The 21170-nt window shown below is 52.2% G+C and overlaps 1 protein-coding gene across 14 annotated transcripts in view; it reads left to right on the top strand.

Annotated features, from left to right (window-relative positions):
* The first annotated feature begins 8228 nt into the window (after window positions 1-8228).
* SPECC1L (sperm antigen with calponin homology and coiled-coil domains 1 like) overlaps window positions 8229-21170 on the top strand; it is an 85290-nt gene continuing 72348 nt past the window's right edge. For 8 of the 14 annotated variants that reach the window (XM_081542159.1, XM_081542160.1, XM_081542148.1 and 5 more), the window contains exon 1: window positions 8229-8387. Coding sequence is in view for 2 of the 14 variants with exons in the window: in XM_081542146.1 (XP_081398272.1) it covers window positions 19473-19540 (68 nt within the window). In the remaining 12 variants the exon portion in view is untranslated. Of the gene's footprint in view, window positions 8388-8956; window positions 9144-9486; window positions 9625-19466; window positions 19541-21170 lie in introns of those variants that run through there. The other 6 variants (XM_081542149.1, XM_081542156.1, XM_081542154.1 and 3 more) reach the window with 3 other exon arrangements.

Consider the following 21170-nt stretch of genomic DNA (forward strand, 5'->3'; position numbering starts at 1 on the left):
GTGAGGCCATGACACCTGACTTGTGTCTGTGTTCCCCCGTTAAGATAACGCACCCCTGAGGTGCACTCACTTCCCACGCAGGGTGACGTGGGAAGAGACGGTGACGGCCAGGAAGAGACTCCAGGGGCTCGTGGTCAGTGGGCAGTGGCCGCAGGAGCCTGTCCACCCGGCAGGCTGCCTCTGGCCCGTTTGAGTCTCAGGCCACCTGGTGTAACCCCGCCTCCAACCCCCCCAACCCCGCATCCGGGAGTTCCAGACTCCAGCGCTCCACGTGGTTATAGATGGAGCTGTGTTCCCGGGTTCAAGCACTGAAGCCGTGAGCCCCAGCAGAGATTAAGGGTGAAGCCCTGATGCCACAGGCCCGGTGGCTTCATAAGGAGAGGACGAGAGAGGGTTGCGGGGCAGTCCAGTGGTTGCGCCGTCAGTGCCGAGGGCCCGGGTTTGATCCCTGGTTGGGGAACTAAGATCCCATAAGCCATGAGGCATGGCTGGGCAAAAAGAAAAGAGAGAGTGAGAGACCAGAGCTCTGTTTCCGCTGCTCACAGAGGAAAGGCCGTGTGAGGACACAGAGAGAAGCCGCGAGCCAGGAAGAGACGCCTGGGGAGGGACCAGCCCGGATGGCACTCTGACCTTGGACTCCGGATCTGTGAGACATCCGTGCCGGCTGTGTGAACCCCTGGCCTGCGGTTTCCACTGTCACGGCCGCCCGGGTCCACCAGACGGTGGCCTTTTGGCTGTTCTGACCCCTGGCTAGGGACCCAAGCCTGGGACCCGGGTCCTGCCTGTGCCGCTCCGGGTTCGCGCACCTCCCGCAGGGTCCCGGGGTGGTCGAGTGACCGCACCAAGGGTGGAGAGTGCTCACCCCCACCCCTGGTCCGGGCCAGGCCAGTGAACCTCATGGCCGAGCCCCGCCGCCCACCCCGGGCGGGGGCTTTGGCCACCAGGCCCTCCTGCCCATGAAAGGCCCCGAGAACACAGAGGGCCCCTCCCCGCCTGGGCCCCCAGCTCCCTGGCCTTCTGGGCCTTTGTCCCCCCTCTGCAGAGGTGCCCTCCTCGGCTTGGCACCCCTGCACCCCTGCCCCAGAAACCCTCCTAGCTTGCTTCTAGTCCCCGAGAGCAGGGAGAACGCAGGCTCTCTCCACCCCCGCGGCCTCCCAGCTGTGGCCCGTCCACCTCCTTCTCCACCGGGCTCGAGGCAGGGCCTCCTTCGCTTGCTGCTCCCCCTGCCCCTCATCGCCATGGCCCACTTTCCTCACCAGGCCCAGGCCAGCCTGCTTCTGGCCGGAACCCCGGGCCCCTCACGGCCAAGCCAACAGCCACTCCTGCCCGATGTCTCTGACCCACTCCCAGCCCCTCCTGCTGCCACAGGCAGGCCTGCTGACCCAGTGTGAGACGAGCCCCCCAGGGCGGCTGTTGTTTTCTCAACAGGCTGGTCCTTCCTGCGGGTCTTTCCAGAACTGCTTGGAACTGCCCTCAGGTCTCCCTGCAAATGCGGCGTATTTACACAGAGCCCTGCTTTGGGTTCCACACAGGATAATGGACGGACTCTTAGGCCTGCCCGCTTTACCCCTTTGCTTAACGTCTCCCCAGAGTGAATTCTACCCTCACGGGGAGAATTTTTCAAACAAGGGCTGCGAGCGCCGAGATGGATTCTCAAAGAGGAGACACAGGTGTGTTGGGAGCCTTGGGGTGTGTGCAGGCTTGTCAGGAAGCTAGTTTGCAAGGGGGGCCCTGGCAGCTGAGGGAGGGGCCCCGGGCCCACAGGCCAAGGCATGGGCCACTCACATAGGTCCTTGGGCCTCACTGTCCTCACCTGTAAAACGGGTTTGTTCTTTTCTTTCCAGGGGCCGCGCGGTGGCTTTTAGGATCTTAGTTCCCCAACCAGGAGTTGAACCCAGGCCCTCGGCAGTGAAAGCGCCAACCCCTAACCACTGGGCCGCCAGGGAGTCCCCTGCTCGCCTGTAGAATCAGGATTTAATCAGACACGGGCACGGCGGAGGAGCATGAGTGGCGTCTCAGGCACGTTTCAACGGAATCCCCTCATCCGGCTCAATATCCCTCCCCCTCTTTCATGTCGCAGTTTCTCAGGAGTTCCTCGTGGAGGTGGAACCAGGAGGCTGGACCACGGTGAGTGCTTTCTGTGGACAGGGACCCAGAGCTAAGAGACAATCAGTTCAGTCACTCAGTCATGTCCGACTCTTTGCCACCCCATGGACTGCAGCACACCAGGCTTCCCTGTCCACCACCAACCCCCGGAGCTTACTCAAACCCATGTCCATCAAGTCGGTGATGCCATCCAACCATCTCATCCTCTGTCATCCCCTTCTCCTCCCGCCTTCAATCTTTCCCAGCATCAGGGTCTTTTCCAATGAGTCGGTTCTTTGCATCAGGCGGCCAAAGGATTGGAGCTTCAGCTTCAGCATCAGTCCTTCCAATGAATATTCAAGGCTGATTTCCTTTAGGATGGACTGGTTGGATCTCCTTGCAGTCCAAGGGACTCTCAAGAGTCTTCTCCAACACCACCAGTTCAAAAGCATCAATTCTTGGGTGCTCAGCTTTCTTTATAGTCCAACTCTCACATCCATACATAACTACTGGAAAAACCATAGACTTGACAAGTTGGTAATGTCTCTGCTTTTTAATATGCTGTCCAGGTTGGTCATAGCTTTTCTTCCAAGAAGCAAGCAAGTGTCTTTTAATTTCATGGCTGCAGTCACTATCTGCAGTGATTTTGGAGTGGAGCCCCCAAAATAAAATCTCTCACTATTTCCATTGTTTCCCCATCTATTTGCCATGAAGTTATGGGACTGGATGCCATGATCTTAGTTTTCTGAACGTTGAGCTTTAAGCCAACTTTTTCACTCTCCTCTTTCACCTTCATCAAGAGGCTCTTTAGTTCTTCTTTGCTTTCTGCCATAAGGGTGGTGTCATCTGCATATCTGAGGTTATTGATATTTCTCGCGGCAATCTTGATTCCAGCTTGTGCTTCTTCCAGCCCAGCGTTTCTCATGATGTACTCTGCATATAAGTTAAATAAGCAGGGTGACAGTATACAGCTGACGTGCTCCTTTCCCAATTTGGAACCAGTCTGTCATTCCATGTCCAGTTCTAACTATTGCTTCTTGACCTGCATACAAATTTCTCAGGAGGCAGATCAGATGGTCCGGTATTCCCATCTCTTTAAGAATTTTCCACAGTTTGTTGTGAGCCACACAGTCAAAGGCTTTGGCACAGTCAGCAAAGCAAAAGTAGATGTTTTTCTGGGACTCTCTTGCTTTTTCGATGATCCAGCGGATGTTGGCAATTTAATCTCTGGTTCCTCTGCCTTTTCTAAATCCAGCTTGAACATCTGGAAGTTCTCGGTTCGTGTACTGCTAAAGCCTGGCTTGGAGAATTTTGAGCATTACTTTACTGGCGTGTGAGATGAGTGCAATTGTGCGGTAGTTTGAGCATTCTTTGGCACTGCCTTTCTTCGGGATTGGAATGAAAACTGACCTTTTCCAGTCCTGTGGCCACTGCTGAGGTTTCCAGGTTTGCTGACATAAAGGAAGCATTTCCGGAGCCCTGGCGTGTGCCAGGCCCTGTCCTTGGGACGCTCGCGCTAAGTCTCCAGGGCCGCAAACATTACTGTTTACTAGCCGTGTGACTGCGTGTGCAGAGAAGCATGGTGTGCAGGCAGAGCTTATTGAGGTGGGGACCTATTGTTCAGTTCTCCAGCATCCATGACCGGTGTGGGAATACTGGTATTCTTCAGAGAAAACTGGAGGCGCAGAGAGGTTGAGGGCCACGCTCGAGGTCACACAGCCATCCTGGCCAGAGTTTGGGCTCAAGCCTGGGGGCCAGCAGAGCTGTTACACAGGCCCCCATCTTGCTGGCATCAGCCTCCCTGAGTGAAGTAAGGGCCCTCTTTCTTTTTCTGGCTGCCCCGGGTCTCAGTGGGAGCACATGGGATATCTTCGCTGCCACGTGGAGGACCTCCCGTTGCAGCATGGGGGATCTAGTTCCCTGAGCAGGGATCAAACTCGGCCCCTGCGCTGGGAACATGGAGTCTTACCCGCTGGACCACCAGGGAAGTCCCTAAGAGGGTTTCACGATCTCTGATCTCTGTGGGCCATGAGGAAGGGTGGCCACCTTGTCCTGAGTCAGTGTCCCCCCCGTGTCTCCTTTGGACTGCCCCCCACCCCTCCCGGCCAGGCTTCAGAGCGTGGCTGCCGGGTACCTGAGTTCCTTCCAGGGCCAACACTGCAGCTGCGGAGGCCGGGCAGCCCGTCTCGGTCTGCAGACACCTCTTCACTCTGCTGACAGCTGCATGTTTCCTGGGATGTGGAGCACCCCTGGCTCCTAGAGAGGCACGTGCGGAATCCTGGGCTTGCTGTCCTGGTGTGCTAGGAGCTAACGATTTGCTAACTGCTGGGGACACCTGTTTTCTGATGAAAACTTGGCCTGTGGGCCCTCCCTATTTGGCTCCTCCAGCTGTGGAGCAGACGGAACAGCTGGGCCCGAGTAGGGCGGGCGGGGCTGAGGGTGGGCGTCTGGGGGAACCGAGTTGGTCAGTGGGAAACCAGAGGCACAGGGCTCAAGGGGGTTCCAGGTTGCAGAGCTCCACCCATCGCAGCAAAAACTGCAGGGCCGGCAGGGCCTGACCAGGGGGCAACGTCTGCCTCTGAGGCTGGTCATCACAGCGTCCCAGATCCCGCCACTCAGTGGTCGGGGGAGGTGGAGGCTGGGCCCTGGGAGGGGCTCGATGGTGACAGATGTTCTGGACACCTCTTGCTCCTGGCCAGCAGCTGTCCAAGTCGCCTGCTCTTTCTGCCCCCTCTACTCCTGATCAGCCGAGGAGCAGGAGGGAACAAGGTAGGGTGAGGCCCAGCCACAGACTGGGGTGAAGTCTGGCCAGGTCTGTGCGCCCCACCCGCAGACCTGTGACCTCTCCCCTGACCCCAGCGCCATGCCAGGCCTCCCGGCTTCTCCAGGTATCCAGACTCTCAGGGTCTCCCTCCCCATCCTGCACACGCCACGAGGCCAGTCTTCCTGAAGACGATCTCACCGCATGTCACTTCCAGGTCCCAAAGCTGCAGGGACCAGCTTCTGTCCACAATACAGAAGCCAAGTTTGAGGTCTAGTGAGGAAATGCTCTCTGCCTCAGATCCTCTTCAAATGCCATCTCCTCCTGGAATCCTGCTGATGCCTCCAGGACACCTGAGCCCCATCTCACCTGATTCCGGACCAAGTTACATGGCTGCCTATCCAGAGAAGGCTGTTGGAGGCTAGGGACTTGGTCAAAGCCATCTCTCACGCCCACCCAGCCCCTGCACAGGTGTGCAGACCTGATAGCTACTCAGGAAATGTCAGCAGCCCCTTTTATTTTGGAATTTCCACAGCAGAAAATCTAGCTTCGTGGTTTTGGCTCATGAAAAGTAATTTGGTGCGTATCAGAAGGTTCATGGGAACTTGATTCCTAATGTTAAAGGGTAATTTTTTTTTTAAAGTAAAATCGTGACTCTTATACAAATATAAAATAAACATATATCAAAGAGTCTACTGAACTCATTCATTAAGTGAAGAAACCAGCAAGATGTAACCATCAGTTGAAAGGAGAACTCCAAGGTCAGACACATTCACAGAATAGAAATGTTGAAATGAACTTGGAGGCAAAACTGGTTTTTCCACTGTGGGGGAGGGTTGTCCCAGGACAAGAATTATTTGCATTTGCTATCAATCTTCTACTATATTGCAAAAGAGCTCAAAGACAATATAAGCCCCAGGAAGTGAAAAAGTGAGAAAATGTGAGTGGCTCAGTCCTGTCTGATGCTTTGCAACCCCAAGGACTGCAGCCCTCCAGGCTCCTCTGCCCATGGAATTCTCCAGGCAAGAATATTCGATTTGGTAGCCATTCCCTTCTCCAGGGTATCTTCTGGACTCAGGGATCAAACCCAGATCTCCTGCACTGCAGGCAGATTCTTTACCACCTGAGCCACCAGGGAAGCCCATAAGGTCCAGAGCTCTCCAGAATTCAGAATCAGATAACCTAGAAGGGTGTGTACCAAGGATGCATATAGGTTCCCATTGGCGACACCAGGAATGTTTTTTTGCTTAACCCAGTTTTCATTCCACAAATAGCTCACAACTGGAGACAACCCAAATGTCCATCAATAGAATAGATAAACCACGGTATGGTAAATTCATACAGTGTAGTGATATTCATTTTGCATGCCACAGATGCATGCAACAAGATGGATGCATCTTGCAGACTTTATGTTGAATGAAAGAGGGTGGCACAGACGGATACTTGCTACAGGCTGAATACCGCCCCTTGAAGATATCCGGTGCTTCCCTGGGACCTGTAAATGTTAGCTTATTTGGGTCTTTGAAGATGTGATAGATAAAGGGTCATGAGATGGGGGGCTTATCCTGGACTATCTGGCTGGGCCCTAAACACCATCATCAGTGTTCTTATGTAAGAATCAAAGGCAGGTTTCACACAAACACAGCAGAGACCATAGACCAAAGCAGAGATTGCAATGGAGCAGCGACAAGCGAAGGAGCATCAAGAAATGCAGGCAGCTGGCAGAAGGCAGAAGAGACAAGGGCCTTCCAAGGAGACTCAGAGCTGCTGACGCCTAGGGGTTGGACTTAGCGCCTCCAGGACTGTGAAATGATATGTTGCCTTAGTTGTAAGCCACCCAGGTTGTGGTAACTTCTTACTGTGGCTCTTGGAAATCAATACAATAGAATTCCACTTGTTTAAAGTTCAAAATCAGCCCATATTCATCCTGAGTTAGAGGTCAGAATGTGGTGACCCTTGGGGAAGTTGCGGTGTTGGCAAGCGAGAGGGGAGACTTGGCAAACAGCTCAAGTTCTTTTTCCTGACCTTCAGGTTTTTTGTATTTCATTGAGTCGTATATTTATTTTGCGTACTTTTATATTACAGTGTCTAATATACTATATTAGTCTTTTATATTAGAGTGTCTCGTCCTCTGTGCAATTCTTACAGGGCTGGCGTTAGGATCTAAATGATGTTGAGACCTGTTTGAACTGTAAAGGCCAAAACGGATGCAACATGAATGCCCTTCACAGTCACCAGGCATTTGCTGGCTGCTGGGCATCATGCCAAGCTCCCTTCATGCATTATCCCACTTAATCCCCAAAACCCGTAACAGCTCCCATTTTGTAGATTAAGAAACTGAAACGCAAAGACAAATGGTTAGAAAGTGAGGAAGCCAGGATTTAAACCCAGGCTGTCTGGTGATGAGGACCATGACTCAAGTCCTACACACATGTTGAATTATCTCCAGGCTATTAAACCATCCTGTCTATTCTGATTTTTTTAGAAAGGTACAGATCATCATGTATAGTAGGCCATCAGGGAAGCCCATAGTAGACTACCATTTGTGGTATATATTAAAAGAGAATCGAAAGAACCAGTCAGGTTATTTTGGATATTTGCTTATATTCATAAAATTTTTTAGGAGGATATCAAGAAACTCACTGTATTTAGTTGCAGCTGGGAAGAGGAACTACAGCAAGGGAGTTGGGGTGGAGAAGGCGCTTTCTTAACTTTTAAACATGTGAATGTATTAGAAATTTATTCAGAAGCAAAAAGGAAGAAAGATTTATATGAATAAAAGCCACCAGAGAATTACGTGAACAACTTTACGCCAATGGTTTAGAAAACATGAACACTTTCCTGCAAAAATATAACTGTAAAAATGATATGGGCAGACAAAGAAATTGTCTAGACTTAGAACGGTTAATGTCGTGCTTATTTTAAAACCTGCACCCTATCTCTTCCAAGACCTCCGGGGAGTACCGGGAGGGCGGGGCTTCTGTGTTTTTCTCACCACTGTCCAGCTCAAGCCCAGCACTGTCCCTGGCACGCTGTAGATAAACGTGCTGCAAGAAGGCTGGACCTCTGGGCTAAGCCGAGCCTTGGGACGGGATGGGAGGAGCGCTAACATATCACTCGGCCACGCTCGGGACACCCGCCAGGAGCATCCACCACCTGAGCGCCCGCGGGAAGCCTGACGCATGCGCAGTGCCTGCCCGAGGCCCGTCAGGTGGTACGGCGCCTGCGCGATTCCGGGCCGGAGGGCGGGGGGACGCGAACGGGGCAGGGCGGCCGGCGCCTGCGCAGCGGCGCGTGTGGGCGGGGCCCGCGCCGCGCCTGCGCAGTCCTCAGCGGCCGTGGGGGGACGGGCAAGAGGCGGGCCCGGGGGCGGGGGCGCCGTGAGGGAGGTTGGGCCGGGCCGGGCCGGGCGGACGGCGCCGCGGGGTTGGCTGCCGCCCTGAGGCCGGACTCAACGGATTCGGGCCGCGCCACGGGGCGAGCTCGCCGCCCGGCCCCAGCCCGCGGAGCCAGCGAGCGAGCGAGGCGGCGGCGGCGCGCGGTAAGAGCCTGCTCCGGGCCCCCTCGGCGCGAGCGACGGCCGGCGCGCCTCTTCCCCTCTGCGCCGCCCGCGCGGCCCGGCCCCGGCGGCCCCGCGGACCCCGGCGGCCCGCGCCTGCGCCGTCCCCTCCCGGGCCCCCCGGCCCGGCGCGCGCCTGCGCCGGCCGCTCCCGGGCCCCCGAGCCGCCCGCGAGGCCGCCGGGGCCGGCAGCCCCCCGCCCCGGCCGCCCGGGGCCGGGCCGGCTCCGCGCGCGCGCGCGCGCGCCCGCCGGCGCCCTCCCCTCGCGCCCCAGGAGCGGCCGGGGCCACCGCTCCACAGCCCCCGGCCGGCGGTGCTCTGGCCGCCCGACCCCCAGCCCCGGGCTGGCTCCCTGGCCCCGGGCCTCCCGCGGGCTCCGTTTCCGCCGGCCGCTCCCCCCCACCCTCCACCTGCGCCCCGCTCTTTGCTGGCGGGGTCAGCCCGGGGCGGGCGGAGGGTCCTTAATTCTGCAAACCCGGTTCATTGCCTCCGGTTGAACGTGAACACTCTTGCGTTGTTGCCGAGGGTATCTTTGCATTTCCCGCAATCCGGTCACTGTATGGCCTCGGTGGTTCACGCTGAAGACATCAGAGTTGGGCTCTGGGCAGCTCCCCTGGAGATAGATGACTTGGGAAAAAGAAATCAGTGTCCACACAGTTTCGGCCTGCTTAACAAAACCAAGGAGGAATCCCTGTGATCAGTCAAACGCAAGAGAATCTGGGTTTGCCGATACCCTTGGTAATTCGCCGGCAAGCACGCGAGGACCCGAGGGAAATTCCCATAAATTCGTCGTCCTGTATCGATTATGGGGGAAATGTCTTTTTTTTTTTTTTTTTTTTTAAGGCATCTCCAGACATTGATAATGTTTCGTAAATTTGCAGGAGATGTGAGAAACTACAGATAATGTTTGCTTTCACCCCGGGAGCTGCATCTTGAGATGAAATCAGAGCCTGGGGGCTTGGTAGATACCAGCAGACTTAAGTACCATATGAGTAGCTTATCAAATAAAGACATAGATGAAGGGTGTACGGTGTGAGAAGTGAGGTATTGACCTGGGTAAGATGTTTTTTATTTCTTATAGAGAGAGAGCTGGGCCACTAATTTTTCCTCTGCGAAGCTGTCTGCTTTCCTCCTTTGGTTGACTGCACTCCAAGCAGTCGTTAAAGACTCAACTTGAGACAGCTGGAGGACGCTCTTTAATTGCCTGTGAGCATTCTTGGTATGTAGGCATTTTCCTGACATTCATTTTCAGTAAGACAGTGAATATTGTGCCATGGTAAAGCTTTGTCACTGCGCACCTTGGCAACAGTCCAGATACCTGAGTGTCCAGTTCTGCATCATAGTGAGTGGAAGTGATTACAGCGGTTGTGGTTAAGGTGAGGCCTGTATCAGAATTTCTGTTTTAACTTTTGGGGGTGTGTATCTGCCTTGTGTCCTCTTGAGGTGGGATTTCTCTGAGGCAGAGGTTCTCTTTATAGCTGACTTGACCCAGTACCTCTTGTATGTCAGATGCGTGTGTGTGTGGTCAGTTGTGTCTGACTCTTCACGACCCCGTGGGCTGCAGCCCGCCAGGCTCCTCTGTCCGTGGAATTTTCTGGGCAAGAATACTGGCGTGGGTTGCCATTTCTTACTCCAGGGGATCTTCCCGACCCAGGGATAGAACCCCCGTCTCCTACATAGGCAAGAGGATTCTTTGCCACTAGCGCCACCTGGGAAGCCCGTATTTCAGATGACTCAGATGATAATACTGCTTTGGTTTAAAATAATTATCAGGGTTGGGTTTCATAATACATTAAGACTTGGTGTATAAGCATACACATCTTTAAATCACGTGGCTCACTTATGCAGAGTTATTATGCAGTAGAGGAAAAGTGATAGGGTGTCAGTAGGCGAGATAAATTGTCTTTGTGGCTTTGGGCAAGTCAGTTTTCCCTTCTGGGCTTCATTCCCCATGTGTGAAGGTGGGATTTGGAAGTGGAGATGGAAGGGCTCAGCTTGAGGTGTCCGTGTTAATGTTCAGTGGCTCCTTGCCTACCTAGTCTCCTCAGCCAGAGGTGGAATTGGGCCTTCTCACCAGTTCCATGACACTGTGGTCCTTCCTTAAAGATGGGAGAGGTGGTGTCGTAAAGCCAGTGTGAACAAACCTGAGACTCTTGGTCAGGCCGTGAAACGAAGCGTTGAGTGGGCTTCGGTGTATTAAAAAACAAGGACAATATAGAGAATTTTTTGTAAAACTAAATTTATTCAACTAAAAGGCTGTTCTTTCTAAAAATGTCATTTTCTTGACGTTAAAGCATCTTTTATGATATGATGATGATAGTAAATGGTGGTATATGGCATTGTAAATGGCAACTACAAAGTTTGTTTCCTTATCACAATAAGATATTTTTAGAAAAAAAGAGAACCTGGAATCTATTGTTTTGCTATTGCAGTAAGGGAGTTTAGGAAAAAGTTCCTGGGGCTTTTGCTGCTAAGAAGATTAAAATATAGATTACTTTCTAAGAGCAGATATGAGTTTACTTTGTGGTACTTCATTTGTCACAATCCACAGGCAGCTAAGAAGGCTCTGTTATGTATTCAAGATACTTCTGTTCTGATCACATTTTCTACCAGATAGAAATGTCAGGATATTTGTGGGTGTGTGTGTAAGCCCAGGCAGGGGAATTCCTCCTGGTGGTTGGAATTGTTAGGAGTGAATAGACGGGCTGCTGAGGTAAAGAACCCCTGTGGGGATTCTCGGTCCGCTGGGAAATCTTTCAGTGTTGTGGCCCCAGTCTTCTGCTGTGAAGCACCACGGCCATCAGACCATCACGGAATGAGGCTCTGCTGACGGGGGAAGCGGCGGGCCTCCTCTGCTTCAAAGTGGGTGTGTGACAGATGGCCTTTGTGTCCATGGAATCTTAAAAATTTTTAAAGATTTAAAAACTTAAAAGATTTAGAGTTATTGCAAATTTTTTTTTGTACTTACAAAACTGCAATGTATAATGTGTATCAGACATGGATTTTTAAAGTGTCTCAAAATATTATAATCTCTAATTCTTGAAATACTCATTTTCGCCTTGGAGGACGGACTGCTCTCACTCACCTCTGAGTGCCCCAGTTTCAGAGGATAACGTGGTAACTCTGTAAAGGACATTTGTCCGCAAGAAAAGAGGGCAGATGTGTTTTTCCTGACCCTTCCTCATGTCCTCATTGTCGTCCTGTCTTTATTTTTTTGGTTAAATCCTGAGGTTTGTTCCTGCCTGTCTTTGTAAAATGATAATCTGCTCAGAGTTACTGCCCCTCGCCGGCACAGTTTAAAATCCTTCAGTGCCCCCCCAACCCCCGCCGGTCTTCACAATCAGATCTGCCTGGCTGTAGCTCGGTGTCACTAACCACGCTGCCTCCCTGCCCCCGCCTCTGTTTAGACCTCTCCTCCCGAGCCTTGTTGAGCTCTTGGTCCAGCCCCCTCGCCTTAGGGTTTGGCCCCGGTGTCTGACACAGAGCAGGGTGCAGAGTCCCCTCAGGCCCGGCCCCGAGGACGGGGCTCACTTAGCCCCTGCTCCTCAGGAGGTCCACTGGCCTTGCCAGCCCTGCGACACCTCCCAGCCACGAACGCCAACTTGCAGAGTCCGTTTAATTGTGTCTTAGTGTCTCATTCAAATCTAACTTCTTGACAGAGGAGACTCTGGAATGTCTGTTTCATCAGCCAGAAACCAGGTGGCATCATCTTCACTTGTGTACCTTCCGCCTTGTGATTTGTTTAAATTTGATGTTGTTGAATGGTCAAGTTTTAGGACATGAAGATGTCAAATTTCAAGTTTGTCTTTGCATATAGCCTGGGGAAAACAGGAATGTTAAAGAGGAAAAAATACTTTGTCTCTTAAAAAAAAAGAAACCAAAAAACCCATATTGCACTCCTTTTCAAAAGAACTGAGTTTCTACCAAAAAAAAGAGATCCAGATTAAGTTTAGAAAACAGGCAAAGAAACTGGCAACAGGGTTAAAATTTGTCAAGAAATACTTGTTAAAAATGAAAGTTGTCCCTTTCTTCCTCTCTTCCTTCTCTTGTTCTTGGAGAAAGTCCCAACTCAGCCATTTTCCCGGGACACCTTGTCCCCAGGAAGTCCTGAGGCGGTTTGTTAGAGCTGCTTTTCCCACCGCAGTCACAGCTGGGCTCGTTTCTCCCGTGAGGTGCCCTTTTCCTCCCACGGAGGAGACGCCAGTGTCCCGAGTCCCACTCCTTTCTTTCCCTGGAAGCATCTCCTGGTCATGGTTGGTTCTGCTCACCGGCCCAAGAGTTCTTGAGCAGGAGATACTGAGTTTTCTTCTTGCTTACTTTAAAAAAAAACAAACCTTGATGGGTTTGTCTCAGTCTTTCCCTGGCCTCACAGCTTGCCAGATCTTCGTTCCCTGACCACAGATTGAACCTGGGCCCCCAGCAGTAAGAGCGCCAAGTCCTAACCACTGGACGCCAGGGAGCCCCACAGTTCAGGTCAGTCTTCAGCCTTCTGTCCCGGCTGCGTGTTCTCTCTCTCTCTGGCGTCGGCGTTTTCTGCAGACCCATCACGTTACGCTTACTCAGGTGTGCCTCGTCTCTCGTGTTACACGTTATCTGCTGGAGTTTCCAACCCTGGTTCCTTCCTTTTTATTCGTTGTTTGGCTGCACTGTGAGGTTTGCAGGCTCTAAGTTCCCCAGCCGAGAGTAGGACCCGCACGCCCTGCGTTGGAGGCTCAGAGGCTTAACATACGCTGGATCCTCAGGGCAGCCCTGGTTTATTCCACTTCTGGCCGTTACGGACAATGCTGCTATGAGCATCCATGTACAGAGTTTTGTGTGGACAGATGTATTCTGTTGTCTTAGATGTGTACCTAGGAGTGGAATCGCTGGGTCATATCGTTGCAACGTTAAGCCTTTAGAATCATCACCAACTGTTTTCCACAGCTGCTCCATTTTGCAGCTCCTCCAGCAGCATGTCACATTCTAAGTGCTGCACTTCCTATCAATGTGTGGGTGTTCAGGGGATACATTTAAAAACATGGGATGTTTCTGGTCCTTCTGCTTTTTGTTTTTCTCACTCACTCGATACTTCTGGAAATTCTATTAAATTAGCTCGTACCAGAATTCTGACTCATTATGAGTGATGAATGGCTTCATAGTATTGATAATATTCCGTAGTGTAAATATACTGTGTATTGATTCAGTTCAGCAGATAGTAAGAGGCTGCTATGTATCAGGCACCGATTTAGGCTCGGAGGCAATAAAACAAGATGTCCTGTGCTCTTAGAGTTTACTTTCTAGTAGGGGTGGGGGTGGGACATCAAGAAATAAACAGGTAGCATAGCCTAGGGTTTTACCAGGGCAGTCTAGTCTGTGGCAGCTTTCTGAGGAGCGCATATGAGGTACCAAGGCTGCTGCTGCTAAGTCGCTTCAGTCGTGTCCGGCTCTTCGCGACCCCATTAACTGCAGCCCACCAGGCTCCTCCGTCCATGGGATTTTCCAGGCAAGAGTACTAGAGTGGGTTGCCATTGCCTTCTCTGGGTACCAAGGCTAGACGGCCCTAAATGTTGTTGCAGGTTTCTTTAAGGAGAAGGTAGAAACATTTTCGTAAAATAAAAAACAGGAGAAAATAAAAGGCCCGACTGGTTAATGTGGCTGAAGAGTTCTGGGAGATCAACCAACGAGTTGGTCAGTGTTGGAGTCCTTGGTGACCGAGTTAGCACATTTGTGAATTGCATCCAAGTCCTCTTACTCCAATACTTTGGCCACCTATGTGAAGAGCTGACTCATTAGAAAAGACCCTGATGCTGGGAAGATTGAGGGCAGGAGGAGAAGGGGACCACAGAGGATGAGATGGTTGGGTGGCATCACCGACTCAATGGACATGAGTTTGGGTAAGCTCCGGGAGTTGGTGATGGACAGGGAGGCCTGGCGTGCTGCAGTCCATGGGGTCGCAAAGAGTCGGACATGACTGAGTGACTGAACTGAACTGAACCTCTTACCCTGGTGCTGAGTAATAGACACCCCTCCCCAGGAGCCAGGTGAAGGGTGTGGGGGCGTTTTCTGATGGGTGCCGCTGAGAGGACTTTTGGGGGACGTGGCAAAACTGCCCAGCCCAGCCCAGTCTCGTTTTCTTGCTGAACTTCCTGTATTTAATATGTTGCTCTGTGTTGCCCTGTGAATTATTGAGGCTGTCCCTCCAGTAAAGCCTCCTTTAAATTACTCATGGTGATGCCTAGGGAAAACAGCTTGGATCATCTGAAATGGTTAGGCCTGGAGGGCATTCCCTCCAGCGAGGGCAGCTTTGTATTGACATGCAGCCTAGCTGGGCCTAATCCTGACTTCTAGCTGGGCACTAATCCTTCTGTGTTGGCCCTAGGGGTTACGCAGTTAAAATAAACGTTTTGGTTCCGATTTTGTTTTTTTTATTTGACTTTGAAATGAAGTTAGAAATGCACATTTAGATGCACAGTTACTCACCCTTCATGTTACCCATCCAGGTGACAGGCCAGCTCCATCATCATGGGATGCTGGTCATCTATGAATAATCAGAATGTCACTCTAAGAAATAAAATATTATCCCTTAGAAGTTTTTGGGGGCAGTTCAGTTACTAATGTGCCTTGTATTTTGACAAAGCAACAAAACAGAACACGGCCTGCCAGTTTATGCTGAGGTGATGTTTCTGAAGGTCTGAAGGTCTGGTGTAACATAAATGCCAACCCGGGCGCTGTCTCACTGTGCAGGGTCTTCCTCCCCTCCCCTCCTCTCCTGCCCCTGCCCCTCCTTCCCACCCCCACCACACGTGTGTTTAGTGGGGTTGGGTTCCAGCACTTTATTTATAAAACTAAGTTAATTCATAAGATTCATGAGGTTTAGGTTATTAGTACTGTGGAGTCTAGTGAGCCTCCGTGGCAGCATGGTTGAAAAACCATACATTTCACGTGTCCCTTTCGTTACATAGGGTCCTCTCACAACACTTTGTAAAGTAGTTAGCATGACTGTTATTTTCCTTATTTTATAAACGAGGAAACAGGGTTAAGGATACAGAGTTAACTAGGGGCCACGCTTGAATTTGAGCCCCAGTTTCCTGTGTTCTTTTCACTGTAAGCCGCTGCTTTTCAACTGGAATGCGTCTGCCATGTGGTTGAAGGAGCCACAGTGCCATTCGGCCTGGAGAACCGAAGACGAGGTTGGGCGTGGCTCTCTTGTGATTGAATTGTTTGAAGAGCTTTTACGTGGAGAGAGCCCTGGGTTTATTTTGTGCTGCTTTGGCAGGTCCCCTGGTAAATGGTAGTCACAGTCCCACTGACATTCAGCTCCGCGTGTGAGAACCGAAGGGGCACCTGGTGACGAAGGCCATCTGCCGGGTGTGGTAGGTCGGCGGGTGGGGGGCTGACCGCGGTGCCCCGGCCTCACGGGTCCGCCCGGCCTCCCTCTGCCTGCTTCTGCTCCTGAGCACTTGGCAGGGCCCCTCTCCTCTTCCGAGTCTCATCTTGCACACTTCTCCCTGAAGCCCCTCAGAGGCAAGTTTTGAATACGGGACGGTCATCTGATAGTAGTTACTGATGACTTTGGTTCATTTTTCTCACGTATGCAGTCTATCTTCACTCCTTCCATGTTTTAAATAAAGTGACAGTAAGGTATGAATTTGGAATTTATCATTTTTTTCCAATGCTGTTTCTGTAGGGATTTTTTTTTTTAAGCTGGAAATAAAAATTGAAGGCGGGGGATTTACTGTGTGAGAGTCTCTGCTGGACGGCTAACGCAGGGTTTCCTCTCTCACCCCGGGTTTATTATCCTCAGAACTAACCCCCAAGGTCCCTGTGCTGTTTCACTCCTCGTCGCACCTGATTGCCGATTGCGTAGGCGCTGTGTTTGTCTGGCCAAGGCGTCCTGCAGGTGGGGAGAGGATGGTCAGCCGCGGCCACGTCTGTATCGAGGGCCACAGAGTGACTTCCGAGAAGGGTTATCCTTCCCTGAACTACTTTGCAGGTGAAGCTTCAGAGCATAGTGAGGTCAAGGGGAAAAGGCCTGTTACCTCTCAAGCAGCTGATTAATTTGTGCACAGCAGTTACTGTTTTGTCTTTTGTCTACCTTGTTGGGAGCCTGGAGCTTAGACATGTTTGCCCTGCTGCGTCATCAGAAGTGAACCGGGGATGTTTCAGGTGACTGAGGCTGGAAGGGATGGATGGGCGGATGCCCTGAAAAGGAGATTCCCTCAGGAACAGGCCAGTGAGAAAATGAGCCCGGTGAATTCCCCTGCGAAACGTTCCCTGTGATGCTCATGAAAGCAGGTGACGTTCCCCCACTGTTCCCTGGGGCCCCCAGAGCTGGAGCGCTGTGCCTGTCCGAGGGTCTCGCTAGCCCAGCATAGCGCGGGAAGCCCCCGTTCACCTGGTGTCTGCCGGTGACCTCGAGGCCCAGTGGGCCCCGCGTGCAGTGGGAGCCCTGCTGAGGGGAGGGCCCAGCCGTGGGCTGGCGTAGGGGCCCCGCTGATGATCAGCCTCAGAATCTGGTGCTGGATAACTTTCACTCACTAGTGCTCTTCCTGCCTTCTGGACCTTTTGAAGTTTGAAAACGGCTGTTTGGAAAGAGGAAGTAAGAAGTCAGGATGAGGGAATTTGCCTCTGTGGGGCAGGAAGGAAGTCTGTGCAGCGCACCATTTGGACTCGCGGCCTCCACCAGAGGTGCGAGAAGTGACTCCTGGACGTGAGTCGTGTGTCCAGAGTCGTGTAGCTAGTACGTGGTGCAGCTGGCCCTTGAACCCCGGCTCCACCTGAGCGGTCCAAGTTCTCTCCACTAGTCTCTCCTGTGTGCTGAAGTCCTTAGAAGGGATGATTGTTTTTTAAAGCTGAAATAGTTGAATTACTCATTTACAGTAAAGCAGGTTAGATAGGCAGTGTTCTCAGAGACAAGATTTGGTCATTTGGGGGAAATGTTTTGAATCTAAGAAATAGTATTGAAGGAATCGAATCTGAAGACCCTCCCATCAGCTTGAGTTTGGGGTGAGCTGCCGTGCCCTTTGTAGGGGTGTCTCTTACCTGTGATATCTGTTTCTAGGAGCCCAGAGTCTGCTAAATCACGTAACATTGTTCTCAAGTTTTACTTGTTAAGAATTAGAATGACGTATTAAGAAGAAAGATTCATTTCACGTGTTCTGTTTTCTTGAAACACGATTGGTTGTGTCTTATTGAATTTCTAATACGTGATTGAGTTTGGTGTTTGGACCTGTAGTCGTTACTCAGGCAGTAAAGACAAACAGCGTGATCCTCAGTTGGCAACAGCGGTGGGATTGAGCTATATGGTGCGTCTCAGCGTTTTCACAAGAAGTCTGCACCGTGACACTTGGATCTCAGAGGGCAGTGCTCACCTCGGCTTTCCTCTTTTTCCCTCTGGCATCCTCATCCTGCCTCTGATAAGCGCGTGAGCAGAGTCCTTCCCGCGGTTGCAGGATGTGGTGACCAGCCGTGCCCTGTGTCACAGGGGTCTGGAGGGCGCTTCCAGGCTCTCCCCTGCCACGCAGGTCCTTCCAGCGGCGGGTTGGGCCCTTAAGGTCCTCGCCCTCTCTCTGTGTGGTCCTTACAAGATGAGCTTAGCACTGGCCCTGCCTCACCTCCTGTGTGGGGCCGGGAGGAGCTTGCCCACGGCTGCCCTCGTGTTGACGGTGCCGGAAGGCTCGCCTTCCTGCCATCCGGGTCTTCTGGGCTGCGCTTGTCGTCTGAGATTGCTTCGAAGGTGGGGGAACTTCTCACCTGGTGGACCCTGGACTTAGGGGATAACGGGCCTGCGGGAGGGCCATGTGCAAAGCGGGCGCCGGGCCCAGCCCCGGGTCCCGTTTCAGGGCCTTGGAGGGGCCCCGGCGCATGGCCTCGGAGCTCTGGGTCCGGTGCTCTGTGGAGGACTGGCTGACCGCCCCTCCGTCCCTGTTGGCAAGCCTGTGTGCCCGGCTCAGGGTTGCCAGGGGAGCTACAGGACACCCACTGCACTTACATTGTGGGTAAAGAGCGAATACTTTTTAGTCCAAGTGCATCCCAAAGGTTGCTGGGATGGTGTGCAGTGAGGTGTGCTGTGGTCCCAGCGCTGGAGCCAGCGTCTCAGGCGGGAAGACGGGGCTCAGGGCGGGGACGCAGCGTGGGTGCTGGAAGGAGCATGGCCGCGGCCTGGGTAGGTGACCCCGGGCGGGGGCTTTGGCCTGAGGTGTGCAGGGCAGTGGGCCCGCCCGGAGGGGCTGTCCCACCTGAGAGGCGGCTGTGGCATGGAGTGCTGGGGCAGAGAGGGGGTCTCCAGGCTGTGCTGCTTTCCTGACGTAGAAGCTGGAGCAGGGCTGGCAGGAGGGGTGGGCTCGGAGACAAGGGTCGTGTGGGCCACCACCTGTCTTGGGGGCTGGTGCTTGTCTCCACCGGGGTCCGGCGTCTCACCGCGGCCACACCCGAGACCGAGGAAGACGCCCCATTGGGGAGCCTGGTCAGTGCTGCCCCCGCCCTGCCCTGGACGCCAGCCTCCGTGAGGGTGGGGAGGCGACCTGCTGTGTGTGGAATCCCTGGCGCAGCGCCCTGCAGGCAGAGGGCCCTCAGGGTTTAGTCCCCTGCCTTCTTCCCTCTCGTGGTGAGGTGTCCGGGGACTGGACCTAGTGGCTTTTTACCGTCCGTCTGGGGCAGTGGGTCTGCCGGGCAGCAAGCGAGGAGACCAGAGGAGGCACAGGTCAGCACGAGCCCCTGCGGCTGCTCACATCTCATTCTGGGAGATCAGGGAGAGCCGCCTCCGAGTGGCTGTCCTTTCCCAGAAAATGTGGTTGGAAATCAGGAGTGTAACTGGCCTGTGTCATAATTGTTCCCTGTTCTTCCAGCCAGTTCTGTTGGGTTGGCTTTCTCAGCTCAACAGGATGTCTGTGCAGATGAGACCCTATTTATGGTCTGCTGCACAGAGACCAACAGCTCCCTTCCCTCCTGGGTTTAAACCAATCTTTTCGTGCCAAAGTTTTTCAGCCTTGACGCTGTTGATTTTTGGGGTGAGGCGTGTCCTTGAATTGTAGGGTGTTTAGCAGCATCCCAACTGTGACAACCAAAAATGTCTCCTGACAGTGCTGAATGTTCCCTGGAGGCCAGAACTGCCCATGTGGTGACCGCTACCTTACCCTCCGTGGACAAAGAAAAAAGTAATCCTTTCTGTTTTTTATGAATTTTCATTTTATCTAATCAGCGAAATACTTACTGAAAAAAGATTTCATTTTTATTAAACTGAACTCAAGTTCTAATCTATTTTAATTTAATTTGGAAAGACTGTCTTTGTGCCATTAGCAAAACATTTCTCAAATCTAAAATTTTTAGCTTGTTTTTAAGTTTATTGTTACATTTGAATAATTAGTGAATTACAAAGAATGTTTCTTTCTGTATTTCGGAGTTAAAAATGTTCAAATATATCAAATTGGTATTTTTAATTAAAAGTATGGCCAACAGTTAATTTTATGAATACAGTATTGTGCAATTTTGTAACTGCCTGCCAAAAGTCTGAGCATAAAGCCATGGTTTGAAAGGGTCATGAATAAACATTTTCTTTTTGTAAATATTCAAAAACCTTGGCTGAGCAGGGAGAGGAGACTCAAAATTTCTTGCATTCTGGGAGTTTGAACTTTGGGAACTGATTTGTTTTGGACTAAATCTGGAGAAATCATTTGTGTACTATAGCCAGAAATTCTTTTAGGCTGTCTTTTTCCAGCCTTGTCACTTATCTGGAATGTTAAGTATTGGCAGTAGTTTAACGGTCTTTTAGCAGCTTGTATTAAAAAAAGAGAAGGCCTCCAGAAATGGATCTGAAGAGGTCTTAGTATAAGATTAGGGTTTGTTTGTTGTTTTTATTATTCTTTGCGAAGCAGTAAGAAGGAGAGGACTCACAGTTCTAAGTTTGAAACATGCAAGGAGCTTCGAGTTGTTCCCGATATTCCCTTGTGTTAAACCCTGCAGAACAGTAGACATCGTGCGTCAGTGTGAGTGACTTTTTCTGTGGCCAGAGCAAAGAGAAACGGACCCGCGCTTTTGGGTTTTTGCTGCTGGTGGTTAGCTCCTTTTCCTAGCATCCTGTCCGTCAGTAGTTGTAGTTCAGTGAAAAGAGCTCAGACTCCGGGCAGACTGCTTACCTACCACTCTGGCCTCGGTTTCTTCTTTCCCAGGCACTAGGGCGGCGTCTCATCAAATGTGCTGCTCTGGGCAGCACAGCCCTCCCCCGGCAGCCTGCGCTGGGCTTTAAACAGCAGCAACACCAGCAAAGCGTCTCACCCGCCTCGTTACCGGCTGACTCTCTGCCCTTCACAAAGCCGCATTTTTGAAATGTTCTTCATCCTTGTCTCCTACTCCACCTTTTATCTCATTCCAGTGACATCTGACTTCTCTCCGGCCTTCCCTGTGGAGCGGTGTTGGCTTTGCCTGCCCTCGCCCCCTTCTGGCCGGCTTCAGCGTCCACTTGGGCACGTGGTCCTGTGGATTAGCCCCCAGACCCCTCCCAGCCAGCGTGGCCAGTCAGAGACGAGGTGGCTGGGAGGGGCAGGGGTGGAAGTGGGAGAGGGGCTGCTCTCTCCTTTCCCTCCCTCTGTGGCCAGGACGGCGTTTGGAGGGGAGTGCGCGCTGGGGCTCGGCGCTGGAGGTGGACGAGGTCCGCGGGAAGGCCGCCTTTCCTTAGGGCCAGAGTTGGCGTCGCTGGTTTCTGGGAGCAGGAAGAGCACCTTGTGAAATGTGCACGTTCGTCGATGGTCACACCCTGATTTTAGGCAACAAAATCTGTCTTAAAAATGA

The sequence above is a fragment of the Giraffa tippelskirchi genome, chromosome 11, assembly GCF_054371585.1.
Source record: "Giraffa tippelskirchi isolate mGirTip1 chromosome 11, T2T-mGirTip1v1.2.pri, whole genome shotgun sequence".
Taxonomy (NCBI): domain Eukaryota; kingdom Metazoa; phylum Chordata; class Mammalia; order Artiodactyla; family Giraffidae; genus Giraffa; species Giraffa tippelskirchi.